Source organism: Pelophylax lessonae, assembly GCF_965119305.1.
Source record: "Pelophylax lessonae genome assembly, contig: HAP1_SCAFFOLD_213, whole genome shotgun sequence".
Lineage (NCBI taxonomy): Eukaryota > Metazoa > Chordata > Amphibia > Anura > Ranidae > Pelophylax > Pelophylax lessonae.
Window position 1 is genome coordinate 386 of NW_028120109.1, and position 25,516 is coordinate 25,901.

The 25,516-nt window shown below is 50.5% G+C and overlaps 1 protein-coding gene across 1 annotated transcript in view; it reads left to right on the forward strand.

Moving 5' to 3' along the window:
* Positions 1-325: 325 nt before the first annotated feature.
* The window catches only part of LOC309543560 (symplekin-like), a 59,168-nt gene continuing 33,977 nt past the window's right edge, over positions 326-25,516 (forward strand). Inside the window, exons 1-7 of the mRNA XM_082276031.1 lie at positions 326-448; positions 7,739-7,988; positions 9,083-9,253; positions 9,331-9,573; positions 9,996-10,135; positions 19,060-19,210; positions 19,295-19,514. Of these exons, the coding sequence (XP_082132157.1) occupies positions 368-448; positions 7,739-7,988; positions 9,083-9,253; positions 9,331-9,573; positions 9,996-10,135; positions 19,060-19,210; positions 19,295-19,514 (1,256 nt within the window). The 5' untranslated portion in view covers positions 326-367. The remainder of the gene's footprint in view (positions 449-7,738; positions 7,989-9,082; positions 9,254-9,330; positions 9,574-9,995; positions 10,136-19,059; positions 19,211-19,294; positions 19,515-25,516) is intronic.

The window sequence follows — 25,516 nt, forward strand, 5'->3', positions numbered from 1 at the left end:
AGGCTCCTGGGGGGTGGGAGAAGGGTACTGGGCGTGGGGGGGGGGGGGAGAAGGGCCTGGGCGCGGGGGGGAGGAGAAGGGTCCTGGGCGCGGCGGGAGAGGAGGAGGAGAAGGGTCCTGGGGGGGCGGGAAGAAGGGTCCTGGGGGGGGGGGGAGGAGGAGGGTCCTCGGTGCAGAGGGGGGGTGACGGAGGGGAAGCCGTTGGTAAATTTTGTGTTCAGGAAACATGTCACCGGCCTGTTTTGTATTGAGTGTGCAGGCCTGCTGGGAGTTGTAGTCCATGGGGTTCTGACAGCTTTGTTTTTTTTTCTCCTTTTACAGTAAGTTGGATAACGAGCTATTGATAAAGTTGATTGCGAACCTCCACATGCTTCTGAAGGATGAGAATGTTAATGTGGTGAAGAAGTCCATCCTGACCATGACTCAGCTCTATAAAGTGGCTCTTCAGGTAAGAAATGGGTATTGTCATGTCTTCATTCCCTCCTATATAAGTAGACTCCTCCCCCTAAATATCTGTATTCTCGTCTCCATGCTGTGGCTCCTCCCCTGAATAGCTCTGTTCTTGGCTTCATGTTGTGGCTCCTCCCCTAAATAACTCTAAACTTGTGAAACCAGTGTGATTTCAAAGCTGCAGATCCGTGCGATTTGGACCTCCTAAATTCTTTGTGACTTTATTTAACTCCATGCAAGTCAATGAAATCCCAAAAAAGGAGAGTTTTTAGTATCAGAAGATTTGCACGAGCGCAATGCTTGGTATCCACCAATACCGGCATCTGTGCAACACGTGTGTGTGTGATATATATATATATATAGTATGTATATATTAGTGATCGACGATATCAGTTTTTCATTGCCAATATTTTCGTACATTTTAAAGTTTTTTGCAAAATAAACACAAATTTCGGCACAAATCTGTTACTGAACATGTAAATCTTAACTTTTTGTAACATGAAGAGCTCGTTCTTCACACCTTACCTGCAGGGAAATTTCACATCATCTGATTGTGAATGTTGCAGTCCTGCACTCACTGCAATCATTTTTAAATCACTACTGCAGTGCAAAACTGCTAGAAAAAAAGCTGGACAGTGGAGTGGAGTTTGAGTGGAGTTTGAGTGGAGTGGAGTTTGAGTGGAGGAGTGGACACTGCTCTTTTCAATACTCCCAGTTAAGTAGAAGAATATTATACTGCAGAAAGCGGAACATTTTAGCATGTGGTCACCAGTTAAAGGTCTTCTGTTTTGTTCATACAATGCTGCCACTTCATAAACATGTTCAGGAGGAGAGGAGGACAGAGGAGCAGAGAGAGAGAGAGGTATCTTCTAGCATGAGAAGGAAGTCTTCTGTAGCGTGCCTCATTTTCTCTCCACCACTGAAGAGGACGACTTCTTTCTGTCAATTTCTGGTTCCTTCAGATAGAGATGAAGTTCATCATCCAGACTCATTGTTGCAGATTTAGAAGAATCCACTGCATGAGGCCCCAATAAAACACTGAAAATGTCCTGATCACTTCGACCACGATGATGAAGAAGATTCTCTTCTGTTCGTTGATGTATTTCTGAACATTTGTCCGTTTTTTTTCAGCATGCTGCTCTTCATAAAAGTATTGTTCTGGACTTTTCTTTTCGGCAGGAACCTCCTGCAGCTCCATGTCTTCTGTCAGCCATTGTTTTGCCTTAGCCAATACATCATCAGAAGAGAAAGCATGGTTCTTGTATCGACTTATCAAAAGCACAACATGTTTAATCTCTTCATGCTTCTCAAAACCTATATCGAAGCTCTTTGGCTTGACAGACCATCATTTGAAAGTTGGAGGGTGTTGTGTGCCATGATGACACAGAGGTCTGACGTGTCAGCAAGCCTCATTCCTTTCCGCATGTTTGCTCCACTGTCTCAAAGTGGCGCAAGTATCAGTCTTTGGTGATTCCCCATTCTTCAAGCATGCCTAGAAACATTTCTCTACTGTACTCAGTGTGGGATCCTTGCATCACTTTTGTATCCAACACCAATTGCCTTTTTGTGTGGCATGTAAGAATCATTAGTGACTCTGACTCTGTTTGTGACCAGCAGTCAGTCGTGAATGAGAGTGAGTTGCCAGCATTCTCTGGTTGCAGCATAGTCTTTACTTTATCAATCACCTTTTGGTGTAGCTTTGCCAGCATTTTGGTTCGATAATACTTCTCACACTTCAGTGTGTAGCTTGGCTCCCATATGGATATCAACCGCTGAAATCCAGAGTCAGACACCATTGTAAATGGCAGTTATCAGTGACCATCCTCTCTGCGATTACTCTGTCCAGCAGTTGGGATCTTCCATCTGAATCTAGACAATGACATCTGACTGTCTGTATTCTGAAACATATCTCTTATTGTTGCCTGGGATAGTGGAGGAAGTATTTCAATCACATTGATATTCATTTTGTTTTTTCTGTGCTGCATGATACAATTCGATATGATGAACTCTTAGATGGACCCAAAGATTTGAGGTATTTTTGTTTTTTGCAGTTGCTGATCCCATGCTTATGTTTGCACATGTGTTGCACACTGCTGCTATGCCTGGAGATGGTTGAGATGAGAAATAGTCCTAGACCACACTTTTACTTTTTCTCTCCTCATCCATCTCCATTGCAATTTGAAAGAGACAATAAGGTTAAAAAAATGTCTGGCTGACTGGCTGGCACCCTGTTGTGGCTGGCTGGCCCCCTGTTGTGGTTGGCTGGCTGGCCCCCTGTTGTGGTTGGCTGGCTGGCCCCCTGTTGTGGTTGGCTGGCTGGCCCCCTGTTGTGGTTGGCTGGCTGGCCCCCTGTTGTGGCTGGCTGGCTGGCCCCCTGTTGTGGCTGGCTGGCTGGCCCCCTGTTGTGGCTGGCTGGCCCCCTGTTGTGGTTGGCTGGCTGGCCCCCTGTTGTGGCTGGCTGGCTGGCCCCCTTTTGTGGCTGGCTGGCTGGCCCCCTTTTGTGGCTGGCTGGCTGGCCCCCTGTTGTGGCTGGCTGGCTGGCCCCCTGTTGTGGCTGGCTGGCTGGCCCCCTGTTGTGGCTGGCTGGCTGGCCCCCTGTTGTGGCTGGCTGGCTGGCCCCCTGTTGTGGTTGGCTGGCTGGCCCCCTGTTGTGGTTGGCTGGCTGGCCCCCTGTTGTGGCTGGCTGGCTGGCCCCCTGTTGTGGCTGGCTGGCTGGCCCCCTTTTGTGGCTGGCTGGCTGGCCCCCTGTTGTGGCTGGCTGGCTGGCACCCTGTGGTGGGTGGCTGAGGCCAGGGCCTGTGGGTGGCTGGCTGGCACCGCAGCGTGACCGGACTGCAGCTGGCTGCGTGGGAGGCGGTCTTAGAAGGCAGAACATGTGCAGCGCAACATACGCAATGACATCGTCATGACAATACCGCCAATATCGGCTGGTTCCTCTATATCGGAAAGTGCATATCGGCCCTTCATATATCGTCGATAATCGGTCGATCCCTAGTGTATGTGTGTGTGTGTATATGTGTGTGTATATATATATATATATGTGTGTGTATATATAATATCTCTTCTGTCTGTTATTAGAGGAGATTATATATTTTGTTACCTCACATTATAGCTACAAATTCTGAAAGAAATCCTCTGCACATTTTCCAGCAAACTTTGCAATGAGAGAGTGAGCTCTTTAGTCCACATGCAGTCCCTCCAGAATGTGTGGCTCCTCCCCTCAGTCGCTCCATCTCATCCCACACTGTGTGGCTCCTCCCCTCAGTCGCTCCATCTCATCCCACAATGTGTGGCTCCTCCCCTCAGTCGCTCCATCTCATCCCACACTGTGTAGCTCCTCCCCTCAGTCGCCCCATCTCATCCCACAATGTGTGGCTCCTCCCCTCAGTCGCTCCATCTCATCCCACAATGTGTGGCTCCTCCCCTCAGTCGCTCCATCTCATCCCACACTGTGTAGCTCCTCCCCTCAGTCGCTCCATCTCATCCAACAATGTGTGGCTCCTCCCCTCAGTCGCTCCATCTCATCCCACAATGTGTGGCTCCTCCCCTCAGTCGCCCCATCTCATCCCACAATGTGTGGCTCCTCCCCTCAGTCGCTCCATCTCATCCCACAATGTGTGGCTCCTCCCCTCAGTCGCTCCATCTCATCCCACACTGTGTAGCTCCTCCCCTCAGTCGCTCCATCTCATCCAACAATGTGTGGCTCCTCCCCTCAGTCGCTCCATCTCATCCCACAATGTGTGGCTCCTCCCCTCAGTCGCCCCATCTCATCCCACAATGTGTGGCTCCTCCACTCAGTAGCTCCATCTCATCCCACACTGTGTGGCTCCTCCCCTCTATAGCTCCATCTCATCCCACACTGTGTGGCTCCTCCCCTCAGCCGCTCCATCTCATCCCACAATGTGTGGCTCCTCCCCTGATGTTTTGCTTTGTATATTTTTAAAAGATAAGTTCACCTTTTCTATTAAAAAAAAAAAAAAAAAAAAAAAAAAAATCAAATTTTTTGCAGGTTAAAAACGACATTTATTTTCTTAAGCTGCCTGTAAAGCGTTGCACCCGGGATCAGGATATCACAGGTACAATCTCAGGCTCCTGCAGACTGTTGGTGTAGCTCTCTGGACAGGAGGCTCAGAGATCTGCCAGTGCCTAGAGTGCACCGCAGCGCCCTCACAGAACTCATGGCCGTGTGGGCAGAGTCCCACATGTCCACATTTTTTTTTTTCAAATTATAACAGCGGGTGTAGGGAGAAGATTCCTGACCCGCTGTCACAATTAGAAGGCGGATCGGGGAGAGGCTGCTGGGGCGGTAGCATGTTCCTAAAGGTAAACTTCTCCTTTTTTAAGGTCCCTTTGCAGTTAAAGCAAAGAAGAGTTAACCTCTCTAGTGTATTTATGGGCTTTACTAAACAAGAATTCTGTACATACCAACTACTTACACTCATAGGAAAACAATGCAGATATACATACAACACATGCACACGCTACCTAACCTTCCTAGTAGAATAACATGGACAATGTGTACAATAGGAATCCATTGCTAAAAGTCACTAAGCTGAGGTTATAGTGGCTTCACGATCTCTGTAGGCAACCAAGGCCTCCAGGCTTTACTCTACAAGTGATTGCAGGAAATACGGCACTAGTGTTATCCCCAGGTGAAGTATTCTTTGTCCTGTGAAGTCCCCATCTTCCTTCGTTATGAAGCCCCCTTTTCAGCTTATGTTGCTGGCATTTCTTTTGGAAAATTTGGATAGCCATTCCCTTATTGGCATATCTTATTCTTAATACTTCCTAACTCTACATTTAATCTCTGTGAGTGAAACAACATTTCCCATCTCATACTGTAGATGGCACTGTTGTCTCATACATGCTATAGGTCAAATATGTCAAAAGGTCAAACTATGGTTGACCCTTTCTAACCTAGTTTGGCCCCCAACGTTTGACATGACTTCCTCCTGAAACATTGGAACCGAGGCCTCCATGCAGCTCTTCAGGCTGCCCGCTTTTATGGATTCAAGTCAGCAACTAGCCTGGCGTATGAAGACATCAGGAAGGATGAAACCAAGGAGCTGTCCTGTCTGCAGGGGCCCAGATGTGGGGGAGGGGAGAGTGTAGAACTGTATCCACCATTCCAGTATTTATTTCTGAGCCATTTCTGTTATTGGTGACTGACAGTAGTCACTGTCACTGGGGATGAAAGACAGATACTATATGAGGGTCCCCAGAATCCTTTTGGTCACCCTGTACCATTATTGGTGCAGGGTATGGTGAATGTATTGCTGGTCTGTGCCCCTCCCCGCTCCCTTTTTCCTGACCTGTTTCTGTCTGGTGGATAATTTGATGAACTCTTGGAGGATCCTCTATGATGGGATTAGCCATGAGTCAGCTATACCGCGTTATCTAACCATTGTGTGGTGTTTTGGGTAAGGCTCCATTCACACCTGGGCGTTTTTGAGTGTTTTTCAGCTCCAAAAACACTCAAAAAAACATTCCAAAACGCCCAACAAGTAAAACCCAATTTATTTAAATGGCCCCTGTTCACATCTGAGAGTTTTGCAAAACGCCTGTAGCTGAAAAAAGTACACGAGCTTCTTTTTGGGCTGATTACCAGCGTTTTTGATGTCAATGCCTGCCTCCAAAAACGCCTGAAAATCGCGGTAAAAAAAACGCGGTAAAATGCTACGCTCAAGTGTGAATGCACCCATAATATTCGGCTCATTCTTCATGTAGTGACTGACGTACTCCTCAAATGTATAACAAGTCTGTTTCTTGTTTAATAAACCAGTTCACCCCAGCAATCAGTTTCCATTAATGTCTGCGGGGGAAAGTTATACCTGCTTTGGATTATCGCTATTGGGAAAGTCCACTTTTTATTGCTACCGAGACCAAGAGTTACTACAGTATAACTCGCTACTAGGGGACATCTCTGACAGCGAGACCTGTGCTCCTACCCGGTCGTCCGTCCGCCACAGTGACGGATTACAGTCACGGCTGGACACACCCGGGAAGTTTTAGTGAACTTTCATTTTGTTTGAATTTCTCTATACAAAACGTGTTCCCTGGCCGAGCGTAATCGCGGTTTGGCTCCAAGATTGAATTGAGCAGCCTTCAATTTCTCCTCTTACTCTGTGAGGTTCTCCCCTGGCCCCTAGGGGCAGTACTGTCCTCAGTACTTTATCGTTGGAGGAGAACTAAGTTCATCGAAGTCCTCCTCCCAACTTTCTAAAGCCATTCCTCATTGTAGTCCTCAAGGTTCTGATGTAATTCCTCGTAGTAGTCTTGTCTATATTCCCATGGTACACGTTCCTGGATTATAGGCTTCTCTGTAGCGATTATCAGCTGGACACTGGATGCATCAAACATAAATACACGTTCGCCAGCACACTATGGATCATCAAATATAGTCCAAAACTTTTATTGCAGAGAGATCACAACAGAATAAGTGCAGCCTTTTGGAGCCATGCAGGACCCCTTTGTTAGGCATGTTGCACTTATTCCGCTGTGATGTCATCACTCTGCTATAAAAGCTTTGGACTGCAATTGAAGATCCCTGGTGTGCTGGCGAACGTGTATTTATTCCTCGTTGTAGTCCTCCTCCCAAGGTTCTGATGTCATTCCTCATTGTAGTCCTCCTCCCAAGGTTCTGATGTCATTCCTCGTTGTAGTCCTCCTCCTCCCAAGGTTCTGATGTCATTCCTCGTTGTAGTCCTCCTCCCAAGGTTCTGATGTCATTCCTCGTTGTAGTCCTCCTCCCAAGGTTCTGATGTCATTCCTCGTTGTAGTCCTCCTCCCAAGGTTCTGATGTCATTCCTCGTTGTAGTCCTCCTCCCAAGGTTCTGATGTCATTTCTCGTTGTAGTTATCCTCCCAAGGTTCTGATGTCATTCCTCGTTGTAGTCCTCCTCCCAAGGTTCTGATGTCATTCCTCGTTGTAGTCCTCCTCCCAAGGTTCTGATGTCATTCCTCGTTGTAGTCCTCCTCCCAAGGTTCTGATGTCATTTCTCGTTGTAGTTATCCTCCCAAGGTTCTGATGTCATTCCTCGTTGTAGTCCTCCTCCCAAGGTTCTGATGTCATTCCTCGTTGTAGTCCTCCTCCCAAGGTTCTGATGTCATTCCTCGTTGTAGTCCTCCTCCCAAGGTTCTGATGTCATTCCTCGTTGTAGTCCTCCTCCCAAGGTTCTGATGTCATTTCTCGTTGTAGTCCTCCTCCCAAGGTTCTGATGTCATTCCTCGTTGTAGTCCTCCTCCCAAGGTTCTGATGTCATGCCTCCTTTTCTCTATTCTTTGTACAGTGGGTTGTCCGCTCCCGACCACCATCAGAACAACAAGAGTCATGCTGGGACCTAGTGACTGAAATGGCCGGGGACATCCTTCAGCTGCTGGAATCTGACAATGACGGGATTCGCACACACGCTGTGAAGTTTGTGGAAAGTCTAATTGTCACCCTGTCCCCCCGAACTCCTGATAGTGAAATTCCCAAGAGACAGGAAGGCGACATCAGTCTGGAGCAGATCCCGACGGACCACCCCTTCCTAAAATACAGTGTGTATCCTCCTACCCCTTCCTAAAATACAGTGTGTATCCTCCTACCCCTTCCTAAAATACAGTGTGTATCCTACCCCCCCTTCCTAAAATACAGTGTGTATCCTCCTCCTACCCCTTCCTAAAATACAGTGTGTATCCTCCTACCCCTTCCTAAAATACAGTGTGTATCCTCCTACCCCTTCCTAAAATACAGTGTGTATCCTCCTACCCCTTCCTAAAATACAGTGTGTATCCTTCTACCCCTTCCTAATATACAGTGTGTATCCTCCTACCCCTTCCTAAAATACAGTGTGTATCCTCCTACCCCTTCCTAGAATACAGTGTGTATCCTACCACCCCTTCCTAAAATACAGTGTGTATCCTCCTACCCCTTCCTAATATACAGTGTGTATCCTACCCCCCCTTCCTAAAATACAGTGTGTATCCTACCCCCCCCTTCCTAAAATACAGTGTGTATCCTCCTACCCCTTCCTAATATACAGTGTGTATCCTACCCCCCTTCCTAAAATACAGTGTGTATCCTACCCCCCCTTCCTAAAATACAGTGTGTATCCTCCTACCCCTTCCTAAAATACAGTGTGTATCCTCCTACCCCTTCCTAAAATACAGTGTGTATCCTCCTACCCCTTCCTAAAATACAGTGTGTATCCTCCTACCCCTTCCTAATATACAGTGTGTATCCTCCTACCCCTTCCTAAAATACAGTGTGTATCCTCCTACCCCCTTCCTAAAATAGAGTGTGTATCCTCCTACCCCTTCCTAAAATACAGTGTGTATCCTCCTACCCCTTCCTAAAATACAGTGTGTATCCTCCTACCCCTTCCTAAAATACAGTGTGTATCCTACCCCCCCTTCCTAAAATAGTGTGTATCCTACCCTATGTTCACCCTTTGTATACTCCCCCTGCTATAGACATCCCCTGTATATGTATGCCCCAAGGTATAGATACGTTTATCCTCTATATACTCCCCCCCTCGCTATAGATATCCCCTGCATATATATATACCCCCGTAAAACCATGTTAATCCTCCTCTCTGCTCTCCCCGTGGTCGGTGTAAAGCTCACCCCCCTCCCCTGTTGTATCTTTGCAGACACATTACGGGACACGGGAAAACAAGCCCTGAAAGAACTGCTGAAGTTTATGGCGCACCCGGCGATCTCCAGCATCAACCTGACAGCGGCGCTCGGCTCTTTGGCTTCCATCGCTCGTCAGAGGCCGATGTTTATGGCTGAGGTTGTCCAGGCGTATGAAACCCTCCATGGTACTTGGCTGTTATGTCCATCCGCTCTTCTCTTCCCTCTCTGTAATGTGAAATAACTTCTTCTCCTTTCATTGCAGCAAACCTGCCGCCAACTCTGGCCAAGTCTCAGGTCAGTAGTGTCCGGAAGAACCTCAAGCTGCAGCTGCTGAGTGTTCTGCGCCATCCTTCGTCCTGTGATTACCAGGGACCAATTAGCACCCTTCTGCTGGATCTAGGGACCAACCAGGCGGAGATCACCCGTCACTTACCGCCACCCCGCGACCTCAGCCGCAAGAGAACCAGAGAAGCTGGGGAGGGGAGCCAGAAGAAAAGCCGAACTGGTGAGAGGGACAAAAACGCATAGGGACCATGGCAGTCTAGAACCTCCTGCGCTTCACACTCCATGTCCATTATTAAAGCCTAGAACCTCCCGCGCTTCACACTCCATGTCCATTATTAAAGCCTAGAACCTCCCGCGCTTCACACTCCATGTCCATTATTAAAGCCTAGAACCTCCCGCGCTTCACACTCCATGTCCATTATTAAAGCCTAGAACCTCCCACGCTTCACACTCCATGTCCATTATTAAAGCCCAGAACCTCCCGCGCTTCACACTCCATGTCCATTATTAAAGCCCAGAACCTCCCGCGATCCAGGTCGGAGTCATAGCATTGAAGCCAGGGGACACAGCATTTTCAGGTCTGAGTTGTAGCATTGAGGCCAGAGGATGGTATTTCTCATGGTTCTGTATATCTTCTTGCAGACGCTCCTTTGGCTGATGATGACGATGAGAAAGACCCGTTACCGCATCCTCCATTACCACCTCCCAGCACGCTGTCTGCTACAGACGTCACCGCCGACTTCCTAAACCCACTGCTGACTCCGGAGAGCGTGGCCAATCTGGTAAATGTCATTCTTCTCTGTGGATGGATAAGTAAGGCCCAATGTGGAACACCACCAGCATTGGGATAGCTCCCCCTGAAGGGATGGGTAAGTAGGGCCCAATGTGGAACACCACTAGCATTGGGATAGCTCCCCCTGAAGGGATGGGTAAGTAGGGCCCAATGTGGAACACCACCAGCATAGGGATAGCTCCCCCTGAAGGGATGGGTAAGTAGGGCCCAATGTGGAACACCACTAGCATTGGGATAGCTCCCCCTGAAGGGATGGGTAAGTAGGGCCCAATGTGGAACACCACCAGCATTGGGATAGCGCCTTGTGAAGGGATGGGTAAGTAGGGCCCAATGTGGAACACCACCAGCATTGGGATAGCTCCCCCTGAAGGGATGGGTAAGTAAGGCCCAATGTGGAACACCACCAGCATAGGGATAGCTCCCCCTGAAGGGATGGGTAAGTAGGGCCCAATGTGGAACACCACCAGCATAGGGATAGCTCCCCCTGAAGGGATGGGAAAGTAGGGCCCAATGTGGAACACCACCAGCATTGGGATAGCGCCTCGTGAAGGGATGGGAAAGGAATTGTATGGAAATTTATCATGCCTTCTTCTGTCTTCTGTCTTGTTTGTAAGTCGCCAGGAATTCTCCATGACAACCCATAGCTGTAAGATTGCCCCCATCTACCAGATAGCCGTAGAGGTGGCTAAAAGAAATCCCTACCATGCTCCTTACTGTTCTCTATAGCACACCAATGGAAAATGTCATGAAGCTGCTGTGGAATATTCCTGAAAATCCAAGTAGAAGTTAGAGTAGGTATTTATTTCTGGATAATCTTCCCTGACCGCCCACAAAGTGAGAAACGCGGCATGCGCCCCCAACCTTCCTTCCCGCCTTACTGCAGATTTTCCCAATTGCTTCTGCCAATCGGTCATGGTGATCACAGGTTACTGTAACAAACGAGAGCAGCCGAATCAAATTAAATTGTGTCTCCAGCCCAGATCAGATCCATAATGATCATAGATGGCCCGATGTCTTATGGTGACCCCGGATGGCCCGATGTCTTATGGTGACCCCGGATGGCCCCATGTCTTATGGTGACCCCGGATGGCCCCATGTCTTATGGTGACCATGGATGTCCTAATAAGGACATACTGTAAGACATCCGCCTGTCCTCAAATCACAACTTGATCCTCTGCTGAGCTGATATCTCTAGACCACTGTTCCTGATCTTTGCTGACAGTATTATGACAGGAACTGTTCCTGGTGATTGGAGGAAGGCTAACGTGATACCGATATTCAAAAAAGGGCAGAGGCACGTCCCGGGAAATTATAGGCCGGTCAGCCTGACATCGATAGTATGTAAACTTCTTGAAGGGATGATAAGGGACTATATCCAAGAGTTTTCTAAAGACAACAACAACATCAGCAGTAATCAGCACGGGTTTACAAATGGGCGTTCTTGTCAAACCAATCTCTTAACATTCTACGAGGAGGTGAGCTGTGAGCTAGATAGGGGGAGACCAGTGGATGTGGTGTACCTGGATAGGGGCAGACCAGTGGATGTGGTGTACCTGGATAGGGGGAGACCAGTGGATGTGGTGTACCTGGATAGGGGGAGACCAGTGGATGTGGTGTATCTGGATAGGGGGAGACCAGTGGATGTGGTGTATCTGGATAGGGGGAGACCAGTGGATGTGGTGTACCTGGATAGGGGCAGACCAGTGGATGTGGTGTACCTGGATAGGGGCAGACCAGTGGATGTGGTGTACCTAGATAGGGGCAGACCAGTGGATGTGGTGTACCTAGATAGGGGGGGACCAGTGGATGTGGTGTACCTAGATAGGGGGGGACCAGTGGATGTGGGGTACCTAGATAGGGGGGGACCAGTGGATGTGGGGTACCTGGATAGGGGAGACCAGTGGATGTGGTGTACCTAGATAGGGGGGGACCAGTGGATGTGGGGTACCTGGATAGGGGAGACCAGTGGATGTGGGGTACCTGGATAGGGGAGACCAGTGGATGTGGTGTACTTGGATTTCGCTAAGGCGTTTGATTCAGTTCCCCACAAGCGCTTAATTTATAAAATAAGGTCTGCAGGCATCGACCACAAGGTCTGCTCTTGGATACGGAATTGGCTAAAAGGGCGTGTCCAAAGGGTGGTAATAAACAGCGCATACTCAGACTGGTCTGGGGTGGTAAGTGGGGTCCCCCAGGGCTCAGTCCTGGGACCAACCTTGTTCAATTTATTCATAAACAGCATTGAGGACGGGATCAGGAGTTCGATATCAGTTTTTGCAGATGACACAAAATTAAGCAGGGCAATAACTTCACAGCATGAGGCAGAAATCTTAGAGTGACCTGAAAAATCGCAGAGTGGGCAACGACATGGCAAATGAGGTTTAATGTGGAGAAGTGTAAGGTTTTGCATTTGGGGACTAAAAACATAAAAAGACAATACACGTTAGGGGGGGGGGGGGGGATCAAAAAATGGAGAAGGATCTGGGAGTCTTGGTTGATGATAGATTAGGCAACAGCATGCAATGTCAAGCGGCAGCTGCCAAAGCCGGCAGAATATTAGCATGCATAAAGAAAGGGATGTATTCCAGAGATAAGACTATAATCCTTCCACTTTATAAAACTCTGGTCCGACCGCATCTGGAGTATTCTGTCCAGTTCTGGTCGCCAGTCCTCAGGAGGGATGTGTTGGAGCTGGAGAGAGTCCAGAGAAGGGCAACTAAACTAATTAGGGGATTGGAGGACCTTGACTATGAAGAGCGTCTACAATCGCTTGATTTATTCTCCCTGGAGAAGAGATGCCTGAGAGGGGACATGATAGCATTTTATAAATATCTTAACGGTGATTATCGCATAGAAAAAATACTATTCAGTCGCAAAGAACATATGAGGACACGAGGCCATACAATGCGATTAGAGGAGAAGAGATTTAACCTCAGGCAATGCGGGGGGTTCTTTACTGTAAGGGCTACAAGATTGTGGAATTCTTTACCACAAGTGGTAGTAACTGCGGGAAGTATGGTGGCTTTTTTTTTTTTTCTTTTACAAGGAGTGCTTTATTAGGAAACAAAAAAAAGACACAATTACAGGGTAGGAAATAAATGGTAGCAGGCATTACAAGACAGAAGTCAAGAGCAGTATAACACAGCAAAAAGAGACATAGATCAATCAATCTACATGCTGGAGGTCATAAACCAGTAACAGAAGAATACCTAGCAGCAAAAGCAAGACCATAATAAACCAGTTAAAAAAGGGAACAGAAAGGGGGAGGGGGGAGGAAGGGAAAAGACAGGGGGGGGGTGGAAAGGGAAAAGATGGGGGGGGGGGCAGGAAGGGGAAGGGAACACAAGGCTCAAGAACAGTCAGCAGTACGAGGTGCCCAGACTTTATCATACTTCCAAGGGCAACCCCTGTGCATATAAGTAAGTTTGTACATAGGCAGATCCGCATCCACCAGTACAAGCCAAGACGCCACATCTGGGGGAGAGGAGGCAGCCCATTTAAGAAGTATACCCTTTCTTGCATAATAGAAAAGGTAGGAGATCAGCAGCTTGGAGTGATGCGAGCGCTGATCATCTTCATGGATACCCAACAATGCCAACTCCGGGGAGACCTGCAGCGAGAGCCCCAGCCTGGCATTGACGGCCCCAAGTATGGCTACTTTTAAAAGACTCTTGGACGTACATCTCAAGGATCAGAACATTCAGGGGTATAGGAAATGAATACGCCCACACACACACCTACACAGGGGACTCCGCCCACACACACACCTACACAGGGGACTCCGCCCACACACACCTACACAGGGGACTCCGCCCCCACACACCTACACAGGGGACTCCGCCCACACACACACCTACACAGGGGACTCCGCCCACACACACCTACACAGGGGACTCCGCCCCCACACACCTACACAGGGGACTCCGCCCCCACACACCTACACAGGGGACTCCGCCCCCACACACCTACACAGGGGACTCCGCCCCCACACACCTACACAGGGGACTCCGCCCCCACACACCTACACAGGGGACTCCGCCCCCACACACCTACACAGGGGACTCCGCCCCCACACACCTACACAGGGGACTCCGCCCACACACACCTACACAGGGGACTCCGCCCACACACACCTACACAGGGGACTCCGCCCCCACACACACCTACACGGGGGACTCCGCCCCCACACACCTACACGGGGGACTCCGCCCCCACACACCTACACGGGGGACTCCGCCCCCACACACCTACACAGGGGGAACTGGATGGACTATTGTCTTTATTCAGCCTCATCTACTATTGGCGCTATTGCACTGCATGGAACCGAACGGTACGGATCTCAAAAACAGTACCACCTCGATTGTGGTTCCAAGATGTACCATATCCCACAATCCTTTGCATGCAGTCACTACTAGCCACTGATTGCTCAGAGAATCCCACCCACTTAACTTTAGTACTACTTTAGTGGAAAAGCAAACCATACCGAACCGAACCGTTCCAACACCGTACCATGCGGTACCAGCAGTGGAAAAGCAAACCGGGCCGAGTAGAGCCGAGCCGGTCCTTGCAGTGGAAAAGTGCCATATGTTACCTTAGTTTGTACAGTAAGTGTTTGTGGGGAACGGTGTCAAAGACCTTTGCAAAGTCCAGATACACCCCATCCACAGGTCTTCCTTTATCCAGATACACCACATCCACAGACCTTCCTTTATCCAGATACACCCCATCCACAGGCCTTCCTTTATCCAGATACACCACATCCACCGGCCTTCCTTTATCCAGATACACCACATCCACAGGCCTTCCTTTATCCAGATACACCACATCCACAGACTTTCCTTTATCCAGATACACCACATCCACAGACCTTCCTTTATCCAGATACACCACATCCACAGACTTTCCTTTATCCAGATACACCACATCCACAGACCTTCCTTTATCCAGATACACCACATCCACAGGCCTTCCTTTATCCAGATACACCACATCCACAGACCTTCCTTTATCCAGATACACCACATCCACAGGCCTTCCTTTATCCAGATACACCACATCCACAGGCTTTCCTTTATCCAGATACACCACATCCACAGACCTTCCTTTATCCAGATACACCACATCCACAGGCTTTCCTTTATCCAGATACACCACATCCACAGGTCTTCCTTTATCCAGATACACCACATCCACAGACCTTCCTTTATCCAGATACACCCCATCCACAGGCCTTCCTTTATCCAGATACACCACATCCACCGGCCTTCCTTTATCCAGATACACCACATCCACAGGCCTTCCTTTATCCAGATACACCACATCCACAGACCTTCCTTTATCCAGATACACCACATCCACAGACTTTCCTTTATCCAGATACACCACATCCACAGACCTTCCTTTATCCAGATACACCACATCCACAGACTTTCCTTTATCCAGATACACCACATCCACAGACCTTCCTTTATCCAGATACACCACATCCACAGACCTTCCTTTATCCAGATACACCACATCCACAGGCCTTCCTTTATCCAGATACACCACATCCACAGACCTTCCTTTATCCAGATACACCACATCCACAGGCCTTCCTTTATCCAGATACACCACATCCACAGGCTTTCCTTTATCCAGATACACCACATCCACAGACCTTCCTTTATCCAGATACACCACATCCACAGGCTTTCCTTTATCCAGATACACCACATCCACAGGCTTTCCTTTATCCAGATACACCACATCCACAGACCTTCCTTTATCCAGATACACCACATCCACAGGCCTTCCTTTATCCAGATACACCACATCCACAGGCCTTCCTTTATCCAGATACACCCCATCCACAGGCCTTCCTTTATCCAGATACACCCCATCCACAGACCTTCCTTTATCCAGATACACCACATCCACAGGCTTTCCTTTATCCAGATACACCACATCTACAGGTCTTCCTTTATCCAGATACACCACATCCACAGACCTTCCTTTATCCAGATACACCACATCCACAGGCCTTCCTTTATCCAGATACACCACATCCACAGGCCTTCCTTTATCCAGATACACCCCATCCACAGGCCTTCCTTTATCCAGATACACCACATCCACAGACCTTCCTTTATCTAGATACACCACATCCACAGACCTTCCTTTATCCAGATACACCACATCCACAGGCCTTCCTTTATCCAGATACACCACATCCACAGGCCTTCCTTTATCCAGATACACCACATCCATAGGCTTACCTTTATCTAGGTGGCAGCTCACTTCATCGTAGAAGGTTAATAGATTGGTTTGGCACAAACGATTTTTCATGAATCCATGTTGATTTCTACTTATAATACCGTTTTCATTACTAAAGTCTTGTATGTGGTCCCTTAACATCCCCTCCAAAATTTTGCAGACTACAGATGTTAGGCTGACCGGCCTATAGTTACCCGGGATACATCTCGGCCCCTTTTTTAAATATTGGTACCACGTTGGCTTTTTTCCAATCAGTTGGCACCATACCCGTCTCTATCCATAAAGATCAAGAATAATGGTCTGGCAATCACTTGGCTGAGCTCTTTAACCTCATAAAGACCGCTCTCCGCAGATATACCGCGGCAGGGCAAAGTGATGTATGGGTAAGTCAGCTGCCTGTGGGGGGGTGACACTCGTTCCCTGGGGAGCTAGCATGAGTGACAGGTGGCTCCGATGTCCTCCGGTCACTCACAATCTCCCGATGCAGAGGCAGAAAGAAAACCCAACCATCTGTCATTCTCCCTGATGTAAGCCCAGTGGCTATGTGATCTTCTATGTAGGATTGTATGTCTCTGTGATTACATCACAAGCCACGCCCCCCACAGTTAGAATCACGCCCCTAGGGACACACTTAACCCCTCCCTCTCAAATAAAGTTAACCCCTTCCCTGCCAGTGTCATTTTTACAGTAACAGTAAACACTGATTACTGTAGTAATGTCACTGGTACCCCCAAAAGTGTCAAATGTCAGTCAGGGGTCCGATCTGTCCGCCGCAATGTCGCAGTCCCGCAAAAATCGCAGATCGCCGCTATTACTAGTAAAAAAAAAACAATAAAAATGACAAAAATCTTTCCCGTAGTTAGTAAACGCAATAACTTTTGTGCAAACCAATCAAAATACGCTTATTGCAATTTTTACCAAAAATATGCAGCAGAAAACAAATTGGCCACAAATGTTAAAAAATTTTAGATTTTTACATTTTTGTTTTTTTTTTTTTTTTTTGAGAATTTCATATAAAAAATTTGAAAAAAATTATTTTTTCAAAATTGTCGCTCTTTTTTTGTTTATAGCGCAAAAAATAAAAATCGCACAGGTGATCAAATACCACCAAAATAAATCTCTGTTTGTGGGGAAAAAAAGGACGTCAATTTCATTAGGGTACGGCGTCGCACGACCGCTCAATTGTCAGTTAAAGTCACGCAGTGCCAAATCGCAAAATAGGGCCTGGTCTTTGAGCAGCCAAATCTTCCGGGGCTTAAGTGGTTAAGAACCCTCGGGTGCAAGCCATCCGGTCCCGGTGATTTATTTATGTTAAGTTTCTCTAGTTTAGCTCTAAGTCTATCCTCTGTTAGCCATGGCGGCACTTCCTGAGGTGTATTATTTAGTTCGGCCTTACAAGCTGGGTTCGTGTAGCCCCCCGATTCCTTTGTGAAGACTGAAGAAAAGAAATTATTTAACACTTCCACCTTTTCTCTGTCCTCAGTGGCCATTTTTCCTTTATCATCTTTTATGGGGCCAATGTGTTCTGGCCTCGCTTTCTTACTGTTTATATACTTAAAGAACTTCTTGGGGTTCTTTTTACTCTCCTCCGCTATATGTCTCTCGTGTTCTATTTTAGCCGCCCTGATTTCATCTTTACATTTCTTATTACACTCTTTGTAATGCTTAAATGCTGCCAATGACCCCTCAGTCTTGTATTTTTTGAAGGCCTTTTCTTTAGCTCTAATATACATTTTTATGTTGGAGTTTAGCCACCCAGGGTTTAGTTTTGCTCTTTTTTACATTTATTTCCCTGTGGAATGCACTGGCCAATCCCTTTGTTAAGTATGCTCTTGAAGCACTCCCATTTTTCCTCCGTGTTCTTTGTTCCCAGGGTTCTATCCCATTTGATATTTTCTAGCAGTGAGCGCAGTTTTGGGAAATTGGCTCTTTTGATATTCAGTGTCCTTATATTACCCTTGTGTTTCCTATTACTATAATTAATACTGAAACTTATTGACCTATGGTCACTGTTTCCTAAGTTGTCCCGTATTTCTATATCCGTGAGCAGGTCTGTATTGTTGGTAATCAGTAGGTCAAGTACCGCATTGTTTCTTGTCGGTGCATTCACCATCTGACCCATGAAATTGTCCTGCAAAACATTTAGGAACTGCCTAGCCTTGGCTGAATGCGCGGTTCCTTCTGCCCAGTCTATATCAGGATAATTAAAGTCCCCCATTATAATGACATTTCCCATCCTTGCTGCCAATCCTATCTGTAACATGAGGTCCGCCTCACCCTCCTCCCTCTGGTTGGGGGGCCTATAGCATACGCCCAATATTACCTTCCCCACCGTGCCTTTCCTTTGAAGCTCTACCCATAGGGATTCTGCCTCGTCCATAGCTCCATTATTAATATCATCCCTCATATTTACCTGTATACTGTTCTTAATATACAGACATACCCCATAGAACTGGAAATGTTTAGGAATAATATATTAGCACACTCTCTCCATCCATCCTTTTTTCTGTGAACAATATTACTGCCCTCCCTTATTCCTCTCTCCCTTTCCTTCCTACCATTTTCTCCTTCATTCTCACCATTCATTCCTTGTATGTCTGCCTCCCGGTTGTCTTCTTATTCCCTCTTATCCGCCTTTGCTGATTCCTCTCTTGGCAGGTCCTCATCAGTATGGTCTACCTCCCGGACACCATGCCGGCCTCCTTCCAGTCCACATACACTCCAGTGGAGTCTGCTGGGACAGACGCTCAGATACGACATCTGGCTCGTCTTATGGCCTCTCAGATGACTGCGGCTGGCATTGGTCCAGGTGAGCTGCCAGTAGATTGCTATTGAGCAGTGATAGGAATGTGGACAAGCATTGTCCTGATCATAGTCTTCATCTCATCTGCAGGTTTGGAGGAGAGGGTAAAGGAGACCCCGGTAGAAGTAGTGGAGGAAGAAAGCGTGAAGCCAGAAGGGCTGGTGATCAAACGAAGAGTCTCCACACTTGTCACCACCGGCCAGGCCATCTCTGTGCTGGGCTCTCGGGCTAAGGTCCTAAAGGAGGAAGATGATGAAGCCCCGCTGGCCAAAAAAAGGCCTGAGCCAATATTGCCAGCCACACAGATCAGGTACAATTTGGAGGCATGCAAGCCTGGTCTGGGCATAGAGGGAGGGGGGGGCCTGCCTGGTCTGGGCATAGAGGGAGGGGGGGGCCTGCCTGGTCTGGGCATAGAGGGAGGGGGGGGCCCCGCCTCGTCTGGGCATAGAGGGAGGGGGGGGCCCCGCCTCGTCTGGGCATAGAGGGAGGGGGGGCCCCGCCTCGTCTGGGCATAGAGGGAGGGGGGGGGCCCCGCCTCGTCTGGGCATAGAGGGAAAGGGGGGGCCCGCCTCGTCTGGGCATAGAGGGAAAGGGGGGGCCCGCCTCGTCTGGGCATAGAGGGAAAGGGGGGGCCCGCCTCGTCTGGGCATAGAGGGAAAGGGGGGGGCCCGCCTCGTCTGGGCATAGAGGGAAAGGGGGGGGCCCGCCTCGTCTGGGCATAGAGGGAAAGGGGGGGGCCCGCCTCGCCTGGGCATAGAGGGAGGGCCCGCCTCGCCTGGGCATAGAGGGAGGGCCCGCTTCGCCTGGGCATAGAGGGAGGGGGAGGGCCCGCCTCGCCTGGGCATAGAGGGAAAGGGGGGGCCCGCCTCGCCTGGGCATAGAGGGAGGGGGGGGCCTGCCTGGTCTGGGCATAGAGGGAGGGGGGGCCCCGCCTCGTCTGGGCATAGAGGGAGGGGGGGGCCCCGCCTCGCCTGGGCATAGAGGGGGAGGGGGAGGGGGAGGGCCCTCCTCACCTGGGCATAGAGGGAGGGGGAGGGCCCGCCTCGCCTGGGCATAGAGGGAAAGGGGGGGCCCGCCTCGCCTGGGCATAGAGGGAGGGGGAGGGCCGCCTCGCCTGGGCATAGAGGGAGGGGGAGGGCCGGGGGAGGGCCCGCCTCGCCTGGGCATAGAGGGAGGGGGAGGGGGAGGGGGAGGGCCCGCCTCGCCTGGGCATAGAGGGAGGGGGGGGCCTGCCTCGTCTGGGCATAGAGGGAGGGGGGGGCCCCGCCTCGTCTGGGCATAGAGGGAGGGGGGGGCCCCGCCTCGTCTGGGCATAGAGGGAGGGGGGGGCCCCGCCTCGTCTGGGCATAGAGGGAGGGGGGGGCCCCGCCTCGTCTGGGCATAGAGGGAGGGGGGGGCCCCGCCTCGTCTGGGCATAGAGGGAAAGGGGGGCCCCGCCTCGTCTGGGCATAGAGGGAAAGGGGGGGGCCCGCCTCGTCTGGGCATAGAGGGAGGGGGAGGGCCCGCCTCGCCTGGGCATAGAGGGAGGGCCCGCCTCGCCTGGGCATAGAGGGAGGGCCCGCTTCGCCTGGGCATAGAGGGAGGGGGAGGGCCCGCCTCGCCTGGGCATAGAGGGAGGGGGGGGCCCCGCCTCGCCTGGGCATAGAGGGAAAGGGGGGGCCCGCCTCGTCTGGGCATAGAGGGAAAGGGGGGGCCCGCCTCGTCTGGGCATAGAGGGAAAGGGGGGGGCCCGCCTCGTCTGGGCATAGAGGGAAAGGGGGGGGCCCGCCTCGTCTGGGCATAGAGGGAGGGGGAGGGCCCGCCTCGTCTGGGCATAGAGGGAGGGGGAGGGCCCGCCTCGTCTGGGCATAGAGGGAAAGGGGGGGCCCGCCTCGTCTGGGCATAGAGGGAAAGGGGGGGCCCGCCTCGCCTGGGCATAGAGGGAGGGCCCGCCTCGCCTGGGCATAGAGGGAGGGCCCGCTTCGCCTGGGCATAGAGGGAGGGCCCGCCTCGCCTGGGCATAGAGGGAGGGCCCGCTTCGCCTGGGCATAGAGGGAGGGCCCGCCTCGCCTGGGCATAGAGGGAGGGGGAGGGCCCGCCTCGCCTGGGCATAGAGGGAGGGGGAGGGCCCACCTCGCCTGGGCATAGAGGGAAAGGGGGGGCCCGCCTCGCCTGGGCATAGAGGGAGGGGGAGGGCCCGCCTCGCCTGGGCATAGAGGGAGGGGGGGCCCCGCCTCGTCTGGGCATAGAGGGAGGGGGGGGCCCCGCCTCGTCTGGGCATAGAGGGAAAGGGGGGGCCCGCCTCGTCTGGGCATAGAGGGAAAGGGGGGGGCCCGCCTCGTCTGGGCATAGAGGGAGGGGGAGGGCCCGCCTCGTCTGGGCATAGAGGGAGGGGGAGGGCCCGCCTCGTCTGGGCATAGAGGGAGGGGGAGGGCCCGCCTCGTCTGGGCATAGAGGGAAAGGGGGGGGCCCGCCTCGTCTGGGCATAGAGGGAAAGGGGGGCCCGCCTCGTCTGGGCATAGAGGGAGGGCCCGCCTCGCCTGGGCATAGAGGGAGGGCCCGCTTCGCCTGGGCATAGAGGGAGGGGGAGGGCCCGCCTCGCCTGGGCATAGAGGGAGGGGGAGGGCCCGCCTCGCCTGGGCATAGAGGGAGGGGGAGGGCCCGCCTCGCCTGGGCATAGAGGGAGGGACTGATCATGCTGCTGTCCAAATGTACCCCCTGTGTGGAGTGGGGCGCTCTACAACAGGGGGCGTGTTTACTGGTCCAATCACCAGGTGATACAGAAGGGAAACCGAATGCTGCCGCTACATCTAATGATTGGTAAGACGCTATTTATGACATTTCTGATGTTCGGTTTCATACGGCTCTAAATCTGCAGACAGCTAAATACAGCGTTGGAATACACACTGCTGAAAATAATTACAGGAACACTTTATAATCAGAGTATGGCATCACATCAATGAAACTCCTGGGATATTGATCTGGTCAGTTAAGTAGCAGAGGGGCTGTTAATCAGTTTCAGCTGCTTTGGTGTTAATGAAATTAACAGGTGCACTAGATGGGCCACAATGAGACAACCTCCAAAGCAGAAATGGTTTTACAGGTGGAGGCCACTTATATTTTTTTTCCCTACTCTTTTCTGACTGTTTGTCACTAGTTTTGCATTTGGCTCGGGTCAGTGTCACTACTGGAAGCATGAGGAGATACCTGGACCCTGCATGATGGGAATTGTAGTTCCTGAACAATTGCAGGGCTGCAGTTTGAAGACCCCTGCTATAGAGGTGGCACAGGCAGTCCAACTCCTCCAGGATGGCACATCAATACGTCCCATTGGCAGAAGGTTTGCTGTGTCTCCCAGCACAGTCTCAGGAGCATGGAGGAGATTCCAGGAGACAGGCAGTTACTCTCGGAGAGCTGGACAGGGCTGTAGAAGGTCCTTAACCCATCAGCAGGACCGGTATCTGCTGCTTTGTGTAAGGAGGAACAGGATGAGCACTGCCAGAGCCCTACAAAATGATCTTTAGCAGCCACTTGTGTGAATGTCTCTGACCAACCAATCAGAGACAGACTTCATTAGGGTGGCCTGAGGGCCCGATGTCCTCTTGTGGGCGCTGTGCTCACTGCCCGGCACTGGAGCTGGATTGGCATTTTCCATTGAACCCCAGAATTGGGAGCTCCACTACCGGCACCCTGTGCTTTTCACAGATGAGGGCAGAGTTCACCCTGAGCACATGTGACAGACGTAAAAGGGTCTGGAGAAGCCGTGGAGAACGTTATCCTGCCTGTAACATCGTTCAGCATGACCGGATTGGTGGTGGGTCAATGATGGTCTGGGGGGGGGGGGGGGGGCGCAAATCCATGGAGGGACACACAGACCTATCCAGACTAGACAATGGCACCCTGACTGCCATTAGGTATTGGGATGAAATCCTTGGACCCATTCTCAGACCCTACACTGGTGCAGTGGGCCCTGGGTTCCTCCTGGTGCACAACAATGCCCGGCCTCATGTGGTGAGAGTATGGAGCCAGTTCCTGGAGGATGAAGGAATTGATACCATTGAATGCCCCCCCCCATACCTAAATCCAATAGAACACCTCTGGAACATTCTGTTTCTGTCCATTCGACGCCGCCAGGTTGCACCTCAGTCTGTTCATAGAAACATAGAATGTGTCGGCAGATAAGAACCATTTGGCCCATCTAGTCTGCCCAATATATCTGAATCCTATGAATATTCCCTGGCCCTATCTTATATGAAGGATAGCCTTATGCCTATCCCATGCATGCTTAAACTCCTTCACTGTATTTGCAGCTACCACTTCTGCAGGAAGGTTATTCCATGCATCCACTACTCTCTCAGTAAAGTAATACTTCCTCATATTACTTTTAAACCTTTGCCCCTCTAATTTAAAACTGTGTCCTCTTGTGGTAGTTTTTCTTCTTTTATGTTTCAATGTTTTTATTGAAGTTTTGGAAAGAAAGTTTTAACAGTGCACAAGGAGCCAACATGGCTCAATTACTTCTTATGTATACAGTAAATATCTCAGAAAACAGGAGATACAATGGTGCCAATGCAAAAAAAACACAAAATCAAAAATGAGTAGTCAATAAGACTGTAACCTAAAATGTAAACTGAAGTTAGGCATCCAACCATCAGTGTGGAAGCATAGCGACACATGGACAGACAGTGCCCCCGCCATTACACACCACAGGACCGACGGTCCGGGTCCGACCCCCCCAATGGCGCCCCTACGGGAACTTACTGCGCCCTTCTGGAGGGGACGACCCCCAACCCCGGCCCCAATACCAAGCCCTCCACTAGTGGGGGGCACAGCCTGTCGTCCGTGTACTGTCAGAAAATACCAGGAAAAAAGAAAAAAAGAGAAAAAGAAAAAAAAAAAGGGGGGGATCAGACTGGGGGAAAAGGAGGAAACAGCGGAGGAGGGCAGCAGGAATGGAAGAGTGAGAGAAAGGGAAGAAACATCAGCGGCTATTGAAAAAGTAGAGGGTCGAGGGTCGACACCCAGGCCCCGTCCACCCCACCGGGGGAAATTGCCCCAACAACAACTCGTCCAAGGCTATGAGGGGCCCGCCAGGTACCTTTATCCAGGGGTCCCAGGTTTTATCAAACATTCGCATCCTATCATTCAAAATTGCCACCATCCGTTCGTTTAACATGATTCAGGTCAGTTTGGCTTTCAAGAGCTCAAATGGCACCACGGGGGTTCGCCACGAGCGGGCTATGGCTATTTTAGCGGCTGTGAACACAAAGGCAATGAGGTGCTTAGCGGGTTTAGTTGCCCCCTCCACTGGTTTACCCAAAAGGGCATTTTGGGGGTCCTTCGTCAAGTTGACTTGAGTCAAGGAGTAAACAAAATTGTAGACTCGGATCCAAAAGCGGCGGACTTTCGGGCAACTCCACCACGTGTGGAGCACCGTGCCCGCCTGGCCACATCCCCGAAAGCAATTGGGGGATGCAGTGCTCACCGCCGCTGCCAGCCTGACCGGAACCATGTACCAACGCAAAAACACCTTAAAGTTTGCTTCTATCAGGGAAGTATTAAGTATGGATCTAGAGTTAAACTGTGCTAAAGTATTCCATTCCGCCCTGTCCAGAGACTCTCCCAGATCCTCCTCCCAGCGTAACATGTATGGTAGTTTACTGTCATCACCGTGGAGTATATTATAAATCGTAGATATGTAGCTTTTTTGTTTATCTAGTGTGCGGCAAAGATACTCCATTGGTGTGGAGGTAGTGATATCGCTCTTACGCCTAAGGGAGGCTGCAAAATGGGAGATCTGGGCGTAGCGAAAGTACTCCCCCTCAGGGAGGGAATACTTCTACTGCAGTTCGGACCTGGTAAATAGTCCCCGGTGGTCGCATAAATCTGCCAACCTGAGAAGCCCCTTGTTCGTCCACCAGTCAAACATTGCCGGGGTTAGACCCGGCAGAAACAAAGGGTTGCCCAGTAGGGGTGCTAGCGGAGCATGGAGGGACTTAAAGGAGTGCCTGCCCGACAGCCTATCCCAAACCCCGAGGGAGAGGGCAGGACAGAGCACCCCCGGTCTGTCCCTAGCTCTTAACCACAACGCGTGGTGGACCGGAACCCCCAAGTGGGCTGCTTCCATGTGCATCCAAATCGGGAGAGGGTCCCGGGAGTGGAAGCGTACCAGTTGGGCCAATTGAGCTGCATGGTAATATTTGCTCAGTTCCGGGACCCCTAGTCCCCCTCTGAGTTTAGGGGTAAAAAGAGTCCGCCTATTGACTCTGGGCCTTTTGTCCCCCCATATAAACCTGATGACCGACCCCTGAAAATCTTTAAGATCAGTCATAT